The 16,836-nt window shown below is 67.6% G+C and overlaps 4 protein-coding genes across 4 annotated transcripts; 2 read left to right on the top strand and 2 right to left on the bottom strand.

Annotated features, from left to right (window-relative positions):
• Positions 1 to 82: 82 nt before the first annotated feature.
• Positions 83 to 1,149, bottom strand: EMIHUDRAFT_249179 (hypothetical protein; the record flags this gene model as incomplete). The annotated part of the gene is made up of 2 exons (XM_005760634.1): positions 83 to 612; positions 961 to 1,149. Coding segments are annotated over 2 exons (719 nt in total), but the record flags the coding sequence as incomplete, so codon positions are not given.
• A 2,414-nt stretch (positions 1,150 to 3,563) lies between these two features.
• EMIHUDRAFT_249177 (hypothetical protein) lies at positions 3,564 to 4,931 on the top strand (the record flags this gene model as incomplete). Its single annotated transcript, XM_005760633.1, has 5 exons — positions 3,564 to 3,732; positions 3,833 to 4,022; positions 4,387 to 4,464; positions 4,722 to 4,756; positions 4,825 to 4,931. 5 exons carry the CDS (start codon positions 3,564 to 3,566, stop codon positions 4,929 to 4,931), a joined length of 579 nt encoding a protein of 192 aa, XP_005760690.1.
• A 393-nt stretch (positions 4,932 to 5,324) lies between these two features.
• Positions 5,325 to 7,701, bottom strand: EMIHUDRAFT_120942 (hypothetical protein; the record flags this gene model as incomplete). Its single annotated transcript, XM_005760632.1, has 7 exons — positions 5,325 to 5,915; positions 6,044 to 6,157; positions 6,537 to 6,705; positions 6,772 to 7,016; positions 7,185 to 7,391; positions 7,460 to 7,477; positions 7,630 to 7,701. The coding sequence occupies 7 exons, from the start codon at positions 7,699 to 7,701 to the stop codon at positions 5,325 to 5,327; spliced, it is 1,416 nt and encodes a 471-aa protein (XP_005760689.1).
• A 3,615-nt stretch (positions 7,702 to 11,316) lies between these two features.
• On the top strand, positions 11,317 to 16,794 carry EMIHUDRAFT_459999 (hypothetical protein; the record flags this gene model as incomplete). Its single annotated transcript, XM_005760631.1, has 16 exons — positions 11,317 to 11,328; positions 11,539 to 11,895; positions 11,968 to 12,374; positions 12,708 to 12,795; positions 13,011 to 13,664; positions 13,816 to 13,932; positions 14,002 to 14,137; positions 14,285 to 14,330; positions 14,405 to 14,570; positions 14,943 to 15,057; positions 15,252 to 15,549; positions 15,583 to 15,594; positions 15,664 to 15,936; positions 16,180 to 16,335; positions 16,542 to 16,639; positions 16,715 to 16,794. Coding segments are annotated over 16 exons (3,015 nt in total), but the record flags the coding sequence as incomplete, so codon positions are not given.
• Between the last annotated feature and the right edge of the window lie 42 nt (positions 16,795 to 16,836).

Genomic DNA, 16,836 nt, shown 5'->3' with positions numbered 1-16,836 from the left:
TGCAGTGGAAGTGGAACGCCGTCGTCTCCATCCACGCGTTGTCCGTGTTGCGCGGGTCGTCGACGTAGCCGCGGTACACCACCTCGCCGTGGCAAACAGCTCGTCGACGGCCGCGTTGAAGGCGGCGCGCTCGGCGTCGGAGGCCATGTTGCCCGCCTCCTCGGCGAACTCGCGCCGCACCGTCACCGACACAACCTCGCCCGCGTCCACCATCCCGCCCGGCAGCGCCCAGACGCCCGTGTCGCCGCGCTGGATGGCGACAATCTGCAGCTTCCGCTTGTCGCCGGGCTTCCAGCGCGTCACGATCGGGTCGGCGGCCCGGTTGGGCCCCCACTTGCCGAGCATGCCCCGCCCGCACACGCCGGTGCGGCCGCGCGGGTTGACTGGCCGCTGGTCCGCGTCGAAGAAGAGGGGGCCCTCGCACGAGAGGCGGTGCTTGAGCTCCGCGAGGTTCGGCCGCGGGCTGTCGGCCCAGCCGTTCGGGTTGGTGTCGCTCCGCTCGGCCGCGAGCACCGAGGGGGCCACGAAGGGCACCGGCGAGTACTCTGGCCAGGGCACCTTCCAGCTCACCTTTGCGTCCTCGACCGGGAAGCGCGGCGGGTACTTCGGGTTCTGCTGGGACCGCGCGTGCACGTGCGCCGTGGCGTGCGGCGGCGGCGGCGGCGGCGGCGGCGTGCGGCGGCGGCGGCGGCGGCGCAAGCTTCTGTTAAGGCGCCGCCTTGGCTTGGTCCGGGCACTCCATCCGCGTCAACTCATCGCAGCGGACGAGCAGTGCGCTCGCCACGTCAATCTCGAGGAGTGCAATCGCCCGCTCGCCACGTCAATCTCGAGGACTGCAATCCCGCGCTGGCAAACAGAGCCAGACCGGAGGCGGAGTGTGAAGTGTGGACCGACGTCACAGTGATGCGGCCGTCGTGTGGCGCACAGCCGCGAGAATGCGATGCGAGGCGGAGCCACGACCCGTGATCGCTGGGCCAGGAGCGTCGCCTCGAAGTCAGATCGGTTGAGGCTGCGCCCATCAGAGTCAAGAACGAAATCGAACGCGAAGAAGTCTCGGACGCCACGCACAGCTTTGGAGAGCGAGTCGCCCTCGAAGACGAGAGAGAAGACGCGGCGGACGAAGTTGACGGGGTGTTCATTGGCCTGCATTCTTGCGAGCCGCAGCGGCGTCAGGCATCTCTTCGGTGGATTTCTTTCCGATTTCGAAGGGAATAGCCTTTCTGTTTTGCTTTTCACGCCCCCCCCCCCTGCCAGAACTTGGTTACGAAATTCTTTCACCAAAGTTTTTTCAATGAACTCGGGGGCACAGGACTTTCAACAGAATTGGCCTTTAAGGTGGCAGTCCGGGTTCTGTGAAGAGGGTCGCTCGTCGAATGCGAGCCAGTTCGCTCGCGACGCCGACGCCGACGCCGCCGCCGGAACGACCGCGGCGGCCGGTCGAGCGGCCGCCCCGGCCAGCGGCCGTATCGAGCCTGCCCGTCGCGAAGGTGCGGACCTCACGCGCCCCACCGGCCGCCCGCGCCGCCGCGCCCACGTCGCTCTCTCGAAGCCGAGCGCCACGCCGCTACGACTCCCATCGCGACGACTCCCGTGCTCGCTCCTGGCGCAGGCGATCGACTCCTGACACCCATCGAGCGGATGGGCGCGTTCCCGCCGCGACCCGGTACTCTCGAACGACTTTTGAGGGCAAAAGGTGCCGCCCGAGCCCATTCCCGCCGCCCGCCGCCCGAGATCAGCTGCCACCGGCCAGCGCGCGCGCGGAGACCTGCCGCGAGCGCCTCCGTGGCCCTAGCTGGGGTGATTAGCAAGCGCCTCGGCACTTTAGATTCGCCCCTCGGGCTTTTCCGCGCGCGTGATCAGTCTCGCGTTCTCTCCTTTTTCAGGCGCCTGTTTACGGCCTCTGAAGAGCAACCGTCGAGGCGTCGATGCTCGCCTCCACGCCCGCGCCAGACCTCCGCGATTGGGGCGCCTTGTCGACGGGATCAATTGTGATTCCGGGCGTATTTTTCGGCGATTTCATTCGCACGTCGGCGACTCTTAGTCGCTTCTCCGTGCTAGGAGGCCTCTGTTTTGTGTCCGTGAGGACTAGATCGAAACTAACATTTCGGCATATGCGAATGAAATCGCCAAAAAATGCGCGTTCACTCACAATTCATGTGTATATGAACGGTGCCGACGGGTTTGGCGAGCATCGAAGCCGTCCAGGCGCAGCAACGCGACGGTTTCGGAGGCCGACGGCTCCGAAAGAGCCTCCCGAGCGAGGCCGGCGCGGTCACGGTACCGTGGAGGCCACAGACGTCGCCGGAGCGGCACTCCCGGGGCGCCACTCCCTCACCCGGTCAGGGGGGGCCAACCACAGCCCGCCTCACCGTCCGTGGAGCCTCCGTGGTCCGCCGCTCCGGCTTCGATTTTCGACCCTCCCGAGGCTGCTAGAGCAGCCCCGCGAAGCCTCCCGGATGCACCAGCACACCGTCGTCCAGAACGCCGGCGCACGCGCTGCCCAGTGACTGGGCGGGTCGGCCCCGACTAGGGGCGGGCCCAGCCGCGCGGAGCAGACCATCCCACTCGCGGTTCGTCGCACCGTCCGCTCCGGTTTTCGTCTCGAGCGGGTCGCGAGACGGCCGCGAGAGCGAGCACCGCGGTCACGGTACCGTGGAGGCCACAGACGTCGCCGGAGCGGCACTCCCGGGGCGCCACTCCCTCACCCGGTCAGGGGGGGCCAACCACAGCCCGCCTCACCGTCCGTGGAGCTTCCGTGGTCCGCCGCTCCGGCTTCGATTTTCGACCCTCCCGAGGCTGCTAGAGCAGCCCCGCGGAGCCTCCCGGATGCACCGGCACACCGTCGTCCAGGATGACGGCGCACGCGCTGCCCAGTGACTGGGCGGGTCGGCCCCGACTAGGGGCGGGCCCAGCCGCGCGGAGAAGGCCAGCGAGCTCGAAACACGTCGCCGCGGGCGGCCGTTTCGCAAGCCTGAGCGGGTCGCCAGACACCCGCGAGAGCCAGCAGCTAGAGCGCCGTCGTAGCCGCAGATCGAGTCGAGGAGCTTGATGTCCACGGTAGCAGTTGTGGAGAGCGGTGGCACGGTGCGTGTAGACGCGTCGATTGAGGGCTCCCTTTCGAAACGCGACGGGTACGGCATGACAACTGCCAGTACAGTTTTACGCCGGCCAGCGTGAGAGCACAACAGGGAGCCGGCGACCCGTACGCTTTGCGCGTGGCGACTGGTGGCTGTCTGGAGCTCGTGTGAGCTGGTCCGACGCGTGGCCGAGCCGAGAGGACCAGCGAGCGACCACGTTGGCGATGAAGCTTGGCGGCCGGCGCCTCGTCGCCAGACGTCACAGCGGCGTGGACGTAGGAGTGTGCGGCGACGGTTACCGGCAAATCCGGCCCAGTGTGGCCGGCAGCTGCCTAGCGCTGGCCTGTGGCCGGCGCCGTGGTGGCGGAGAAGGCGTCTCGCCGCCGTGGCGGCGGTCGGCAGGTGCGAGCGTGATGCCATCTTGCCGGACGACACCCGTCTCGCAAAACCCGGACTGCCGGCTTAAGAATTCTTTCAAGCACATTTATGTTGCTGGCTCTGATCACCAGCGCGGCGAGCCTCGCCGAGCCTCCCTCCGCCCCCGCGCTTTCGGAGGGGCCCTCGCTGCGCGCACGGGTGAGCGCTCGCCCGCGCCTCAAGGTCTTGAAGCGGCTACAGGCGAAGGGCAACCGGCTCTTGCTCGGCGGGAGCTGCGGTGCGAGAGAGAGAGAGAAGCGAAGAGAGAGAGAGAGCGTGCGTGTGCATGAGCACGCGTGCAGACGCGGCCGACGGCGCTCCGCCCGCACACCGCGCAGACTCGGCCGGCCGCTGCAGCTTCGAGGCCAAGTGCGCCGAGCCTCTCCTTGGCGGCACCATCGCGCTGAGCGGACGCTCGCTGCGGTGGAGCCGGCTGTGGCTGCTGCCTGGCCTGGCCGACGCGGCGACGCGCGTGGAGGTGTGCTCGGCCGTCGACCTCCGCACGGGCAAGCCCGACGCGGAGCTACGGTGAGCCACACACCGCACGCGCGTGCGTACACACACACACACACACACAGCGAGAGAGCGACGAGAGCGACAACGACCAGAGGAGAGGGAGAGAAGAGCGAGAGAGCACAGCTTCCGCCCGGTTCGCCCGCCGCCCTGTGCCGACCGCCGCTCGCATCCCCTCCCTCCCGCCTGCGCAGGCTGGGCCTCCGTCGCGCCTTCAGCAGGCGCGGCTCTAGGACTGTGCTAGCACTGCGGCACTCGCACCTCGCGCACGCCACAGCCACGCACATGCACATGTCATGCACATGCACATGTGCATGTGCATGCAACATGTTCCCTCGCGCACGCCACAGCCACGCACATGCACATGCACATGTCGCAGGCGCGGCCTCAGCCTGGTGCACGCGGTCCCGCTCTCCCTCCCGCTGGGCGGCGAGCAGGCGAGACTGCGCGAGACTGCGTGAGATTGCGCGAGACGGCACGAGGTTGCCAGAGGTTGCCAGAGAGGAGATCGCCCGAGAGCACCCGAGAGCATAGCACCGAGAGAGCCCCGCGGCGAGCGGGCGGGCGGCGGAGGGACGGGCGCCGGCGCGCCGCGAACACCGTCTCGGAGCCTCGCCTGTAGGAGGGAGGAGGGAGGAGCCCGCCGCTCAGACTCGAGGCGCGCGCCCCTCCTGTGTATTGAGAAACGACTTCTGATTAACTAGTTCATCACAGGCTCGAGGCGCGCGGGACGCGGGCGGCGCGTGCAAGTGCCGGCGCCAAAGCCGCGCCCGTCTCACACCCGAACTTCGCTGCGGGCAGGTCGGCGCGACGCTAGACGTGCCGGCTGAGGTCACGCTCAGCGCGCGCGACCCGCGCGCCGCGCTGCGGTCCGCGCGCTTCTCCGTGGACATCGATCGCGCCGACTTGTGCGTCGAGTACTAGGGTGCCGCCCAACCGTTGTAGCATGCGTGGCGAGGCGGGGTGCTGCCCCTCTAGGGTCGGGCCGCCCAGCCTCTCGCCCGTCGCCCCCTTCTGGGCCCTCCTGGGAAGTCCTGTGCGCGTATGGTTATCTTCTATTGGCAGCGCCAGTGGCCGCTTAAACTGCCCCGGGCCGCCGGCCTGCCCAGGGTGCAGGGAGGCAGGGAGGCGGATAAAGCCCCCGCGCCACACACGACTCACGGAGCCGTAGTGAGCGGAGACGAGGAGAGCACCCCGTCCGGCCCGGGAGCGCGCAGGCGCGCGCGAGGTGTCTGGAAAACGCACTTCGTTTTCGTGCACACGTCACCAAGCAAAAATCACTCAGGGCATTCCCGCCAGCGTCTCCGGTACCCCGCCTCACGGCAAGTTCAAGTAGAAATCGAGGTCGGTCTCAAGTTTCTCCGGCCCCGTCTCAAGCTTCTCCGCCACAGCCTCCTTCGGCTTGCTCTGCGGTAAGTACGACCTGAACATGATTGGCTTGCCCGTGCGCCGCGCAACCGGCTCCTGCGAGCGCCGGATGGCCCGCTGGATGCGCTCCTCCGCAGCCTTGGCCGCCTCCGCCTGCTTCACCTTGCGCACCCTCTCCCGTCGCTCCTTCTCCTTTTGGCGCTGCGCCGCCTCCACCTCATCTTGCGGCATCGTGTCGATGGCCGCGAGCAGCTCCTCCAGGCGCGACTCGATGTTGGTCAGCATCTGCAGCGTCCCGAGCGAGTTGTCGCTCTCGGAGAAGATGGCCTTGTACACCTCCGCCACCTTTTGGTTGAGCTCGTGCAAGGTTTGCTCCTGCGTGCCCCCGCCGGCGCCGCTCCTCTCGGCGAGGCCGCGTCGCTTCTCCTCCTCCGCCGCCACTTGGCCCGCCAAGCTGTCGATCTGGCCCTGTAGGCCAGCCGCGTCGTCCACCATCTTGGCCTGCGCGACTTGCAGCTTCACCTTGAGCTCCTCGAGCGCCTGTGGCAGGGCGCGGTGGCATCAAGGGTCGGTGAGTGTGGTTCGGGCCGGGACGCCTTTCCCGCCCGTACCTGGTCGTGGCCGGGCGCTACTAGCAATGCCACGCAAGCGAGGGGGCGTGCACAAACCTCCTCCGTCTCCTGCGAGTTTTGGATCAGGAAGAGGTTGGACTCTTCGAGCGCAGTGAAGCGGTCGAGCAGCTGCTGGGGCTCCTGAAAGTACATTAGCTCCTCCTCCTCCTCCTACGAGGCGGGGAGGCCGACGCGGACCGGTGGGCGCCCTGGCCCAAGCCAGCGGGACCGCCCCGATGGCTCGAACCCGGTTCCCCCCTCCCAGCGCGCCTCCGGCCCCTCCGCGGCCCGCGCCGCTGCCTCGCCCTCCTTCATGTACCGCTGCGTTAGCTGCTCCGCTCGCCCCGCGACGGCCTCGTCACGCTCGGCCGCCTCGGCGGCCCGCTCCTCGTCGCTCTTTTTCCGCGCGCGCCGCTTGCCCGCCGCCTTTCGGTCCGCCTCGACCTTGGCTGCCTGGCGTGCGTGGGGATGGGTCTCGCGACGGAAGCCAAGAGGAGAGGCGGGCTGGGGTGGAGCTTTCGAGGTGGAGGGGAGTCGGGCGCGAGCGTACCCGCTCCCTGTCGATCTGCTGGGCGGCGTCCACCGCGGCCCGCTCATAGCACATCACTCTCCGTGCCTCCTCCTTGGCCGCCCACGCGTCCTCTCTGCGCTGACGCTGCGCCTCTTGCTGCTCCTCAAACCACTCCGTCGGCGTCAGCTTGTCCAGAAACGCCTTGTACCTGAGCGGTGGCGAGGCGGCGACTGGGAGTCTGTCTCGCTGTGCGCCGCAGCGTCGGGCCGGGCACCTCTTGCAGTCCTCGAGCTGCTCCTCGAGCTTCGATGTGTCCGACTTGACCTGCGCAATCTCCCCGTTCAGGTGCCTGATCTCGATCATCTTGTCTGTCTTGGCCTTGGTCTCCGCCTCCGCCTTTTTGATGGCCGCCACCGCCTTTGCGTCGTTGTCCTTGAGGAACTGGTCGAAGCGTAGCGCGTCTTCCTCTAGCAGCGACTCTGACTTCTTGAGAGCTTCCTCTCTCTGCCGTGCCCGCTCCTGCGGCGGCAGCCGGCAGCGTTGAAGGCTGAAATTCTACCCGCCAGTGGGCATAGCCCGCCAATGCAGGGCGCTCGCGCGTGAGCTGGCGTCTGGTGGCCCACAGGTGTGGGGCTGCGCCTCAAGCTTGAGAATTTCCGAGCGCTTGGTGTCCAGCGACATCTGAACGAGGAACATCTCGCGCTTCTTGGCAAGAAACTCGGCCATGTTCTCCTTGTCTTGCCTCCGCTCGCGAGGCGCAGCTGCCGCGAGGTGGAGCGTCGGCTTCGCGCTGGCCGCCTCGCGCGCTGCCGCCTCTGCGCGTCGCGCCTGCTTGCGAGTGAACGGGTGACACCGGGCGCCGTTGAGTTGCACGGCGCGCTGCACGAGACGGGTCTAGAGGGCGGGGAGGCGGCCTCAAAGTCACGAACTGGCGGCTTCGGCTTGGCGCCCCTCTCCCAGACCTTGAGCTTGAGCGAGGCCTGTAGCCGTGGCGGGCGCGGGCAATGGGTGTCTCTGACAGCATTGAGGGAGGCGGCTGTTGGAATTTGGCCGCAGCATACTGGCAGAGCACGGGCGGAGAAGGAGCGGCAGAAGGGTTGCGCGCCTCCCTCTGAACACGCTTCTTCTGCACCTCCTCCTCTCGTAGCGCAAAGACCTCCGCGTCCGTGGGCATGCGGAATGGGTTGCGCTCAGCTTCCGCCATGCCGCGCCACAACGATGCGCGTGTGGCTTGTGCAGCGTCGCACCAAGTGGCCGTTTCGCTTCTGCGTGCGGGCAGGAGAAAATTTCCGGAGCGCAGCTCCGGAATCCGGGAGCGGGCGCAGCCCGCTCCGGAAGGCCCCCCTCCGGAAGCGGCGCGCAGCGCCGCTTCCGGAGGCGGTTCCGGAGGCCGGCGGCAGCCGGCGCAGCCCGCTCCTTGGAGATATCCGGACCGGCCACCGGGTGTAGTGTTCGATGTCTAGGTAGGGGCGGCTCTCTTCGTGCGGTTCGGCAGCGGAGGGCGAGGAGGACGAGGAGGAGGAGGACGAGGAGCGTTCAGGCCTTCTCGGCCACGGCGAGGGCGTGACGCGGCTCAACACGCCGACCCGCCTCCCTTCGCCGCTCGGTGGCGAGCGTGCCGTCAGTGTGTCGGCTGGAAGCAGCCACAGCCTGGCCCTCGCCGCTGACGGCGCCATCTGGAGCTGGGGCGAAGGATACGATGGCAAGCTGGGCCACATCGACACGCAGGTCCAGTGGCAGCCGCAGAAGGTGGAGGCGTTGACGGGCCAGCGCGTCGTCGCTGTGTCGGCTGGAGGCAGCCACAGCCTCGCCCTCGCCGCCGACGGCAGCGTCTGGAGCTGGGGCCGTGGTTTCTCTGGCAGGCTGGGCCACGGCGACCAGCAGTTCCAGCTTTCTTCGATCACTTGTACCTTTATAGACGGCGTCGGCACTGGGGTCCCCTTCGGGTATGTCGTAACAGCTGACGACGGGATCACCACTGGTGTGTCGTCCTCTTCATCGTCGTCTTCCCCGGCTGCTTCCCGTTCTTCTCTACGTTCTGCGTGGCTCACCCTCCATGCTGTGAACATACGCCCTATCCACCCTATATTCTTCTCTCGCTCTTCCGCCCGTGCCTTGGATTTGTCATTGCTCCGTACCCATGTCCGTATGGCGATCGAGGCTGCATTCCCCACTACCTGTAGTTCCCTCGTCACCTCTCCTGCGAGCTCCTTTCTCTTTCTTTCGGGTATGGAGTCTGTTAGTGCGGGCAGGGTGCAGGCGATCACGGGCGCTATTTTGTCGTACTCTTCTTCGGCGAGCGCTCCAAATTTAGACCCTATCGCCTTTAAAGAGGCCGCCCTCGCGCGTCTCAGAAATGTGGCTGTGTCTTTTAGTCCGGTGCCGTTCGTTCGACTCTTGCCGTCGCTCTCGCCGCATGCTTGTCAAGCTCCCGCATGAAGTCGCGCGCCGCTACTTTGTTGCCAGCGCAGCTGCCGCTCAGTATGTGCGCCACCGACGCCTGTGGTGGCGCACTGTCTTCATGCTTCCAATCGTCCCAGTCCCTCCTTTCCCCGTTTCTCCTCCTTGTCTCACGCGCCTTTTTTGCGGCCTCATCCCTAGCCGCCTTGCATGCTCTGCATCCCCAGAACGCACTTCTCGTGGCGGGGCCTCTCACTCCCCGTTTCCTTTCCCCCTCTAGGCAGAGTGGCAGTGAGTGGGACGAACGAGCGGGCCCCGCGACGGGGCCCGGCTCAAGCGGGAGGGTGGGAGGGGAGCGGACAGTGGGCAGCGAGCGAAGTGGTTGAGACTGATCATCATGCTCCTTTCGACGACTTAGGGAGCGGTTCAGCTGCTGGTGGGGGGCATCAATGTGAACGCGTGCCTATCTGGTCAACCGGGCGTTGGCTCGAATTCGAGGGCCGCTGGCACACTTACCCTCGCACATACTCCCCATAGGCTTTCTTCCACTCCGTTTCACACTGCTCACGGCTGCTTCGCGGCCGTTTTGCGAGGAGGTCGTCGGTAAACCTTTGCCCCCCATCGTCAAAGAGCACTAGAGTGAGGCCCTTGACGGGCCCCGCCCCCAATGGGGCGGGGTTGAATGGGCTAGCACTGGCGTGGCGTTGACATGAGCACAAAGTTGCTAATGTGCGTAGACAAACACAGAGTAGGGTTGAAATCGTCCACGTAAGGCTTAGGGAGTGCTTGGGGTGGCCTCAGGCATCCCCAAGGGAGTCGCAGCGGTGCCCCATAAGCAGCTTAGCGATTGTCGAACCTCGAAGCGCGTTCGTTTGAAGAAAAAGGCACACGGTACTATCGGGCCACCGGAGAGTCACCGGTAAACTTCGACACTTTGAGGGGTGAGAGCGTGCATTATTGTGGCATATCATGTCACATAAGGTCGAGCTTGACCGCAGAAGCATCAAGAAGCGGATACTCCAGCTCGACTGTGCCGGCAAACTGCCTCCTCACGCCGGCCGGCTGCCAGCAGCCGTCGCGGCCCGTGGCGTGCTCCAGAGAGGGAGAGAGGTCGAGTCCGCATGGCTCAGGCCGGCCAGAAGGTGTGTGGCGACGGCACCGTGGCAGGAGTGCGGAGAAGAGCTCGCCGAACGCGAGCAGCGGAAGGCCGAAGTGTGCCAGCGCGAGAGCCTCGCGAACGGGTGCAGAAGGAGCTCGCCGTGACACGATGCCGGGCGGTGGTGGTGCTCTGGCGGCTGTGCACAGTGGGAAAGGTCAGGCTGCAACAGCGTAGCACGATGGTAGTGCCCCGCTGCAGCCTGGCCTGACATGCACAGGGCGAACAGAGACCTTGCTATCGCCTGGCGCTCGTCTGGGCAAACTTTGACCGCCGCCCGGCTCGCCACGAGCACGCAGCGACAAAATGATGACCGTGTCGAAGTTGAGGCTGGTCGAGAGGAAGAGGCTGCCGTGCGAGCCGGCATGTGGCTGGCTCGGCGTGGACAGCCGGCGGCGACTTTTTGCCGAAGAGCGTGCCTGCCGAAGAGCGAGTCTGACTCAAAGTGCACGGAGTGGGCGCCGCCGACCGTCGGGAAGAGTCCGATGGGTGCCAGGAGGATCCATAGAGCGATGAAGGCGCAAATTGCGCCGCCGAAAGCGGCGGTAGAGGCCAGGACGTGCGCGTGGGCCGGTCGGGCCACGACCCGGGGCGAGCGATCGAGGGCCGCGGGGCTCGCCCCGCCGGCCGAGCGGTGCGAACGGCCGGTCGCCCGCTTCGGGTTGGACCCGCCGGGCGGTCCGGCGGCGGATTGCATGGCCGGGCGGGCCTCCGGGAGGCAGGCGGGGCCGCGACAGCGGCAGGGCAGAAAATCCCATTCGGAGAGCGTGTGGTCCGACCCCTCTGCTACTTTCAATGATAGGGAATCCATGTTCGTTTTCTTCTGGCATGTCCGGATTCATCCATCCGTTGGGCCCTGGTACTCGAGTACCTTCATTAGAACTGACATTTGCGCAGCAGCCGCCCCTTCGCCGATTGGACGGCAGTGCGCTGCGCTGTCGCTCTGTCGAGCACGCTCTCGTGCTTCGTTGTGACCCACCCTGTCCCACCCGTGTGATGTGTGATGTGTGAGTGAGTATTTATTCTTGATACGAAACCACGACGACACACACCAGTCGACTCGCATCGGTTGCCTCCATGAACGGCGGAGCTATTCTCGCGCCCACACCACACCTGGCTCCAACGTGGACACGCCCATAGCTGGGGACACTACTAGGATGTGTGATCAGTGTCTACAGACGGAGGGGGAGTTCTGGCTCACGCCAGGGCGCAGCTTCAGCGGAGGACGCACGCGCGTTCGTCGTTCGTCGGCTGATCGCGCCCATGCACACGCGGGTCCATGTCGCAAGACAGGCAGTCGCCACCGCTGCTGCCGCCACTGCCGCCGCGGCCGCCGCCGCCACTGCCGCTGCCTCCGCCTCCGTCGGCGTCCGGGCATCCGGCCACTCGAATGCCCGTCCAGAGCCTCGCACTGCAGCGAGCGGGCCTGGCTGGGACGAGATCTTCATCTCCCCGGCTCGCGCCAGCCAGACGAGCTCCGCGGAGGATGCACTAATCGCAGGCCACTCGGTGGTGCTGCTGCAGCTGGCGAGCCGGAAGGAGTGCTCGTCTCTCCGCCGCGAGGCATCCAGCTTTGCCGCAGATGAGCGGAAGCAGATGAGCGAGAGCAAGCATGCGCTCGACGCTAACCACCCGCACGCGCACCCCGAGGTGATCCGCAGGCCGGCAACGGTGGTTCTCGGGCCCGAGGGCCGGCGGCTGTGCGACCAGCTGCTGCTGCGAGGCCTGAGAAAGTGCGAGGAGCTCCTCCCCGCCGTGGTGCCGGCGCTGCTCGGCGACAGCGCCGCGGGCAGCGAGAGCTGCTTTGATAATCCGAGGCTCACCTTCACCGGCGAATCCCTGGTGGGCAGACGTGTGTGACATACTGCGCATCCTACCATCAAGCCTGACCTCCTTTGTCGACCCTCCCGCCAGGTTGGAGCGCCGACCGGCGAGCCGGCGATCAACGTATACACGGCGGGCGGCTTCTTCACTCCGCACCGCGACCTGCAGAGTCTGACCATCCTGCTGCCCCTCTCTGACGGTGGCGACGCCTTTGCCGGCGGAGGCACCGCATTTTGGGCCGCCGCCACTGCGGACGGCCCACCGGCCTTTGTGTTGACGCCGCCGGCAGGTACGGCGCTCCTCTTCGGAGGCATGGTGATGCACGCGGGGATGCCCGTGGATGCGGGGGAGAGGGTGGTCTTTGTCGCGAGCTTCAGCCCGGCGCCGCCGCTTGTGGCGGCGTGGAAGGCGCTGCGGCGGGCGCTTCCCGCCGGCACCTTTGACTTTTTGAGAGACTGGCCGGAGGACTGGCGCGAGCGTCGCTCGGGCGAGTCGGGGTGAAGGTTTCGCGGGAGAGCTTGGTGAATGGGAGACGGGGCGTTTTCTCACCAAAACGCGCGAGACCACCGACCTCCGACAGAAGGAGAATTTCACCACGACAAAACTTCCTCACAACACTCTCGACTGCTCTGGGGGCACGAGAAACTCCGCGCGGAGGCATCGCGGCAAGGCGGTTCGTACCGGCGAAGTCGCGAACACGGGACGACCAAATGTGACGCGAGCGCGCCCGCGACAAGACGAGACGAGACGAAACGAGAAGAGAAGAAGAGAGAAGTTAAGGTTTTGCCGCGGCCGCGCCGCGAGCTCGCATCTGTTTTGGCGCCGACGAGGCGATCAACCGCGCGCCAGCAGCGAGCGGCGCAGCGCGGCCACTATGCGGTAAAAAGAAAGAATACAGAAACCGCGGGAGGCCCGTCGGTTTTTCTTTTTCGTATAACCTCCCTCATCCCTCCGACAAGCAGGCGCCAGGCGCCCGCGACAAGCCTTCTCGTGGGCAAAACATGCCGGGGGCATGGACTCAGTGGTTGAGGCAGCGTCGTCAACCAACTGGCTCACCCGCTCGCGAATCGCAACTCCCGTGGAGAAGCACCGCGCCAAGCACGCTGCGGAGCCCACGGCGGCCACTGCTGCAGAGCAATCACGCGGCCGCGGCGTTGGAGGGCCTCTCCGTCCTCTTCGCCCTCCTTCTCTTCGCAGGCATTCTGCTGTACCACATCCCGCTCGCGCTCCGCCGGCGGCGCATGCGGCACCGCGACATCGCAAAGAGACGCGCTCACCTGGAGTCGCTGTGGTGCGGAGAGTGCTCTGCTCGGCGGTTGCGCCGTGCGGTCCGCGCCGACTTTGAGGCGGAGGTGCGCGGTCTGAGTGCCGGCCGTCCGGGTGCTCTCGCCCGGCGGCGGTGCTCTCTGAGCCTCGGGCCAGATGTCTGGCAGCTGATCCTCGAGCAGACGTCCGTCCTCTCCCCTGCCCTCCGGTCGGTCGCCGGCTGCTCAAAGGCGATGGCGGGCCTGGCACAGGACAGGCTGCGCCTCTTCCTGCGCGAGTCTGGCGCGGGCGGTGCGCACTTCGATGAGACGCTGCCGATCGCGCGACCGCTGCCCGCCGCGCTCGCGCCGTTTGTGCGGCTTCACGCGCACGCGGTGCGCTGGACCATGCGCGCGCGCTTCCTGGCCATCGAGACGCTGATCACGCGGCTCGTCCATTGGGGCCGCGGGCTCGACGCGCTGCGGGAGATGCTCGACGAGCCCGACGCGGCCCACCGCCCTAGAAGCAGAATGCGGACTCTTGTACTCCAACCAGCGAGGACACGCACCCAACTGTATTCGGCCGTATTTCGCTGTATTCACTGTCTTTGTACCTCTCGTACTCACACGGTGCTCAGAGCTCTGCACGATACCGTCTTCCCGCGGTTCTCATATTGGCGTCTTCAGCACGCAGGCCCACCGCGCAGCCTTCGAGCAGTGGCTCTGCAACGCGGGCGTGTGCGAGGCCGCGAGGGAGGGCGGCCGCCTCCTCCTTGACGAGTACCTTCCCGACGCGAGCCGCACCGCCGACGCGCACCAGCTCTGGCGGCGAGTCCTCCCTCGGCGTGGACCTGTGAATCGATGACTCATCGGCTACTAGGTGGACGAGCTCTGGCGGCGTGTCCTCCTCGACAGCCCGCCGCCGCCGCCGCCGCCGCCGCCGCCGCAGCAGCAGCAGCAGCAGCAGCAGCAGCAGCAGCTCGCGCGTGCCGGCGGTGGCGCTCGACTCGCCGCGGGTCACAGACGCCGTCCCGGACCCTGCCTGGACCCTTCCTGGACTCTTCTCGGACGCGGATTTGACTCGCTCCCTCTAGGCGCACCGCTTCGCCGGCGAGTGGCACCGTCCGCTCTCCCAGCCAGCCGCGTCCCTCCCTCTGCCGCAGGGAGAGGCTTCGCTTTGCCAGAGAGGGCGGCGTGGCGTGCGGCGGGGCGCGCGCATCTCGTCTCACCAGCGTACTTGCGGTGATGGTCACTGTGACCACTCTCTCGCTGCCCGACACCAGGCACGCGCATCTCCTCGCGATGTGGGCCAAGGCGGCGGAGGAGGGGAGGCTGGTCTGCGGCGCCGTCGCTCTCCTCGCCGCCTTGCGCCGCGCGCACGCCGCGCCGCCCTTCCAGGGTGAGAGCGAGCCGGGCTCGGAAGGCCGGCCGTGGCTGCGCGTGTACCAGGTGGAAGGAGCCGAGGGGAACCGGGGGGGGGGCGGGGGGGAGCCAGGGGGAGCGGGGGGGGGGGGGGGGCCCCCAAAGGGGCCCAAAGGGGCCCAAAGGGGCCCAAAGGGGCCCAAAGGGGCCCAGGGGGGCCCAAGGGGGCCCAGGGGGGCCCAGGGGACCCCAAGGGACCCCAGGGGACCCCAGGGGGGCCCAAGGGGGCCCAAGGGGGCCCAAGGGCCCCCAGGGGACCCCAGGGGACCCCAGGGGGGCCCAAGGGGGCCCAAGGGGGCCCAGGGGGGCCGAGGGGGGCCGAGGGGGGCCGAGGGGGGCCGAGGGGAGCCGAGGGGGAGATGGCACGAGCTGACGTGTCCGTGGTTGCGCGCGTGCCAGGCGTCCGACGCCGACCCTCTCACGCTGTCGTGCGTGCAGTACGCGGCCGTGCTGGTTGCGAGGAGCTTCGACCAGGGCCTGCACAGCCTCCGCATCACCTCCGAAGAGCTGCGAGGTGTGGCTAAAACCCGAACCCGAACCCTAACCCTAACCCTAACCCTGACCCGAGCCCGAGCCCTAACCCTAACCTCCGAAGAGCTGCGAGGTGTGGCGGCATCAAGTGTGGGAGATGCGGGGAGATGCGGGGAGATTTCTGATTCGCTCAGCACCCCTGCACAATGCAAACAGGGTGCCCACTGCTACCGGCAGGTATGGCGGCAGAGCACGACGAGCTGCGTTCCGTGGCGCCTGCGATGGGCGGAGTCGTCGCCGTGTTCCACACCGCCGCGCTCTGCCGCGCGCCCCCCGCCACGGAGGCCCCCCAGATGAGCGTCGGCCGGCTTGTCGTGCTGCTGACTCCGTCGGCGATCGTCGGCGCAAAGGCGATGGTCGTTGCTTGCGTCGCCAGCGAGGCGCTCGGCGGCGGCCGCGTCGTTGTCGTCGGCTTGCGCACGGGGGGCGGCGGCGCGGCACTCCCCGCCCGCGGCTCCGATGGCGGCGGCGGCGGGTTTGGCGGCGGCGGCGGCGGCGGCGGCGGCGGCGCGTTCGTGCGGTGAGTGCGGCGGGAGGGGCGGACTGTGGACGACCCTCTTGATGACGCGTCCGAGGCGGCTGAACTTAGGTGCGTGCGGCCAGAGGAGGTGAGCCTCACGCGGTACATCATCAAGACGGTCGACGAGCCGTCGCCGCAGCCGCCGCCCTCCTCTCTGGGGGCGCACGGCATCGGAGGCCGGCCGGCGGAGGAGGAGGACGGGCTGCCCTTCCGGGAGTCGTATGCTCGTGCTCGGTACGTGTTGTGGGGGGAGGAGGCGGCGAGGCCGCCGAGCAGCCGGCCCCTCTCCGAGTGGGTGGAGGAGGAGGGGGCGGCGTTTGGGCGGACCAACGCGTGGGCGAGGCCCACCGCCCTCTAGAAGCGGAATGCGGACCTGCGTACTCCAGCCGGCGCTCGAGAGGCCACGCATGCAGCCGACTCCGACCCAGCCGCATCCTCCGCCGTATCCGGCCGCATTCAGCCGTATCCGGCCGATTCTCCGCCGTCTCTCTCCGTTGCAGCCGTAGCTTGTATCCACGCGGTGCTCGCACGAGGCCGCCTCCCCCCCCCCCCCTCTGGCGTACTCACACCACACTCACCCCACAGGCTCCTCGCGTGGCAAGCCGCCGGGGCGTGGGAGGCTACCCTCGAGACCGACGCCACTGGCGCCGAGCGCTCCGCGCTGCTCAGCGAGGGAACGCACTACCTGTCGGACAGCTGCTCTGCCGCCGGCTCCGAGCGGCTTGGGGGCGGGGCGGCTCGGTGCGCGCCGGACGTCGCTCTCTCCCCATGTCTCCCCATGTCTCCCCAGGTCTCCCCAGGTCTCCCCAGGTCTCCCCATGTCTCCCCATGTCTCCCCATGTCTCCCCATATGTCTCCTCTCCCCAGGTCTGCCCAGGTCTCCCAAGGTCTCCCAAGGTCTCCCAAGGTCTCCCAAGGTCTGCCCAGGTCTGCCCATGTCTCCCCAGGTGCCCGCCGGACATCGCTCGCTTTGAGGCGGAGGTGGAGGTGCTGGCGGCGCGGCTTCTGAGGCTGGTGCAGCCGACGAGACGCGATCCGGGCAGCGGCGCGTCCAAGTGCCTAGAGGAGACGACGTGTGCAGGACACGTCCGTGACATGTCCGAGACATGTCCTCGCACAGAGTCCAAGTTTCTAGAGGAGATGACCGACGCGCGGCGCTGGCTCTGCTGCGGCTGGACCGAGTACCTACAAGGGCGCTGGGAGCCGGAACCGCCGGCCGCCTGCCGGGGGGCGGGAGCGCCG

Source organism: Emiliania huxleyi (assembly GCF_000372725.1).
Source record: "Emiliania huxleyi CCMP1516 unplaced genomic scaffold EMIHUscaffold_748, whole genome shotgun sequence".
NCBI lineage: Eukaryota > Haptophyta > Isochrysidales > Noelaerhabdaceae > Emiliania > Emiliania huxleyi.
The sequence above is the reverse complement of the archived record's forward strand: the minus strand, read 5'-3'. Positions and strand labels throughout refer to the sequence as shown.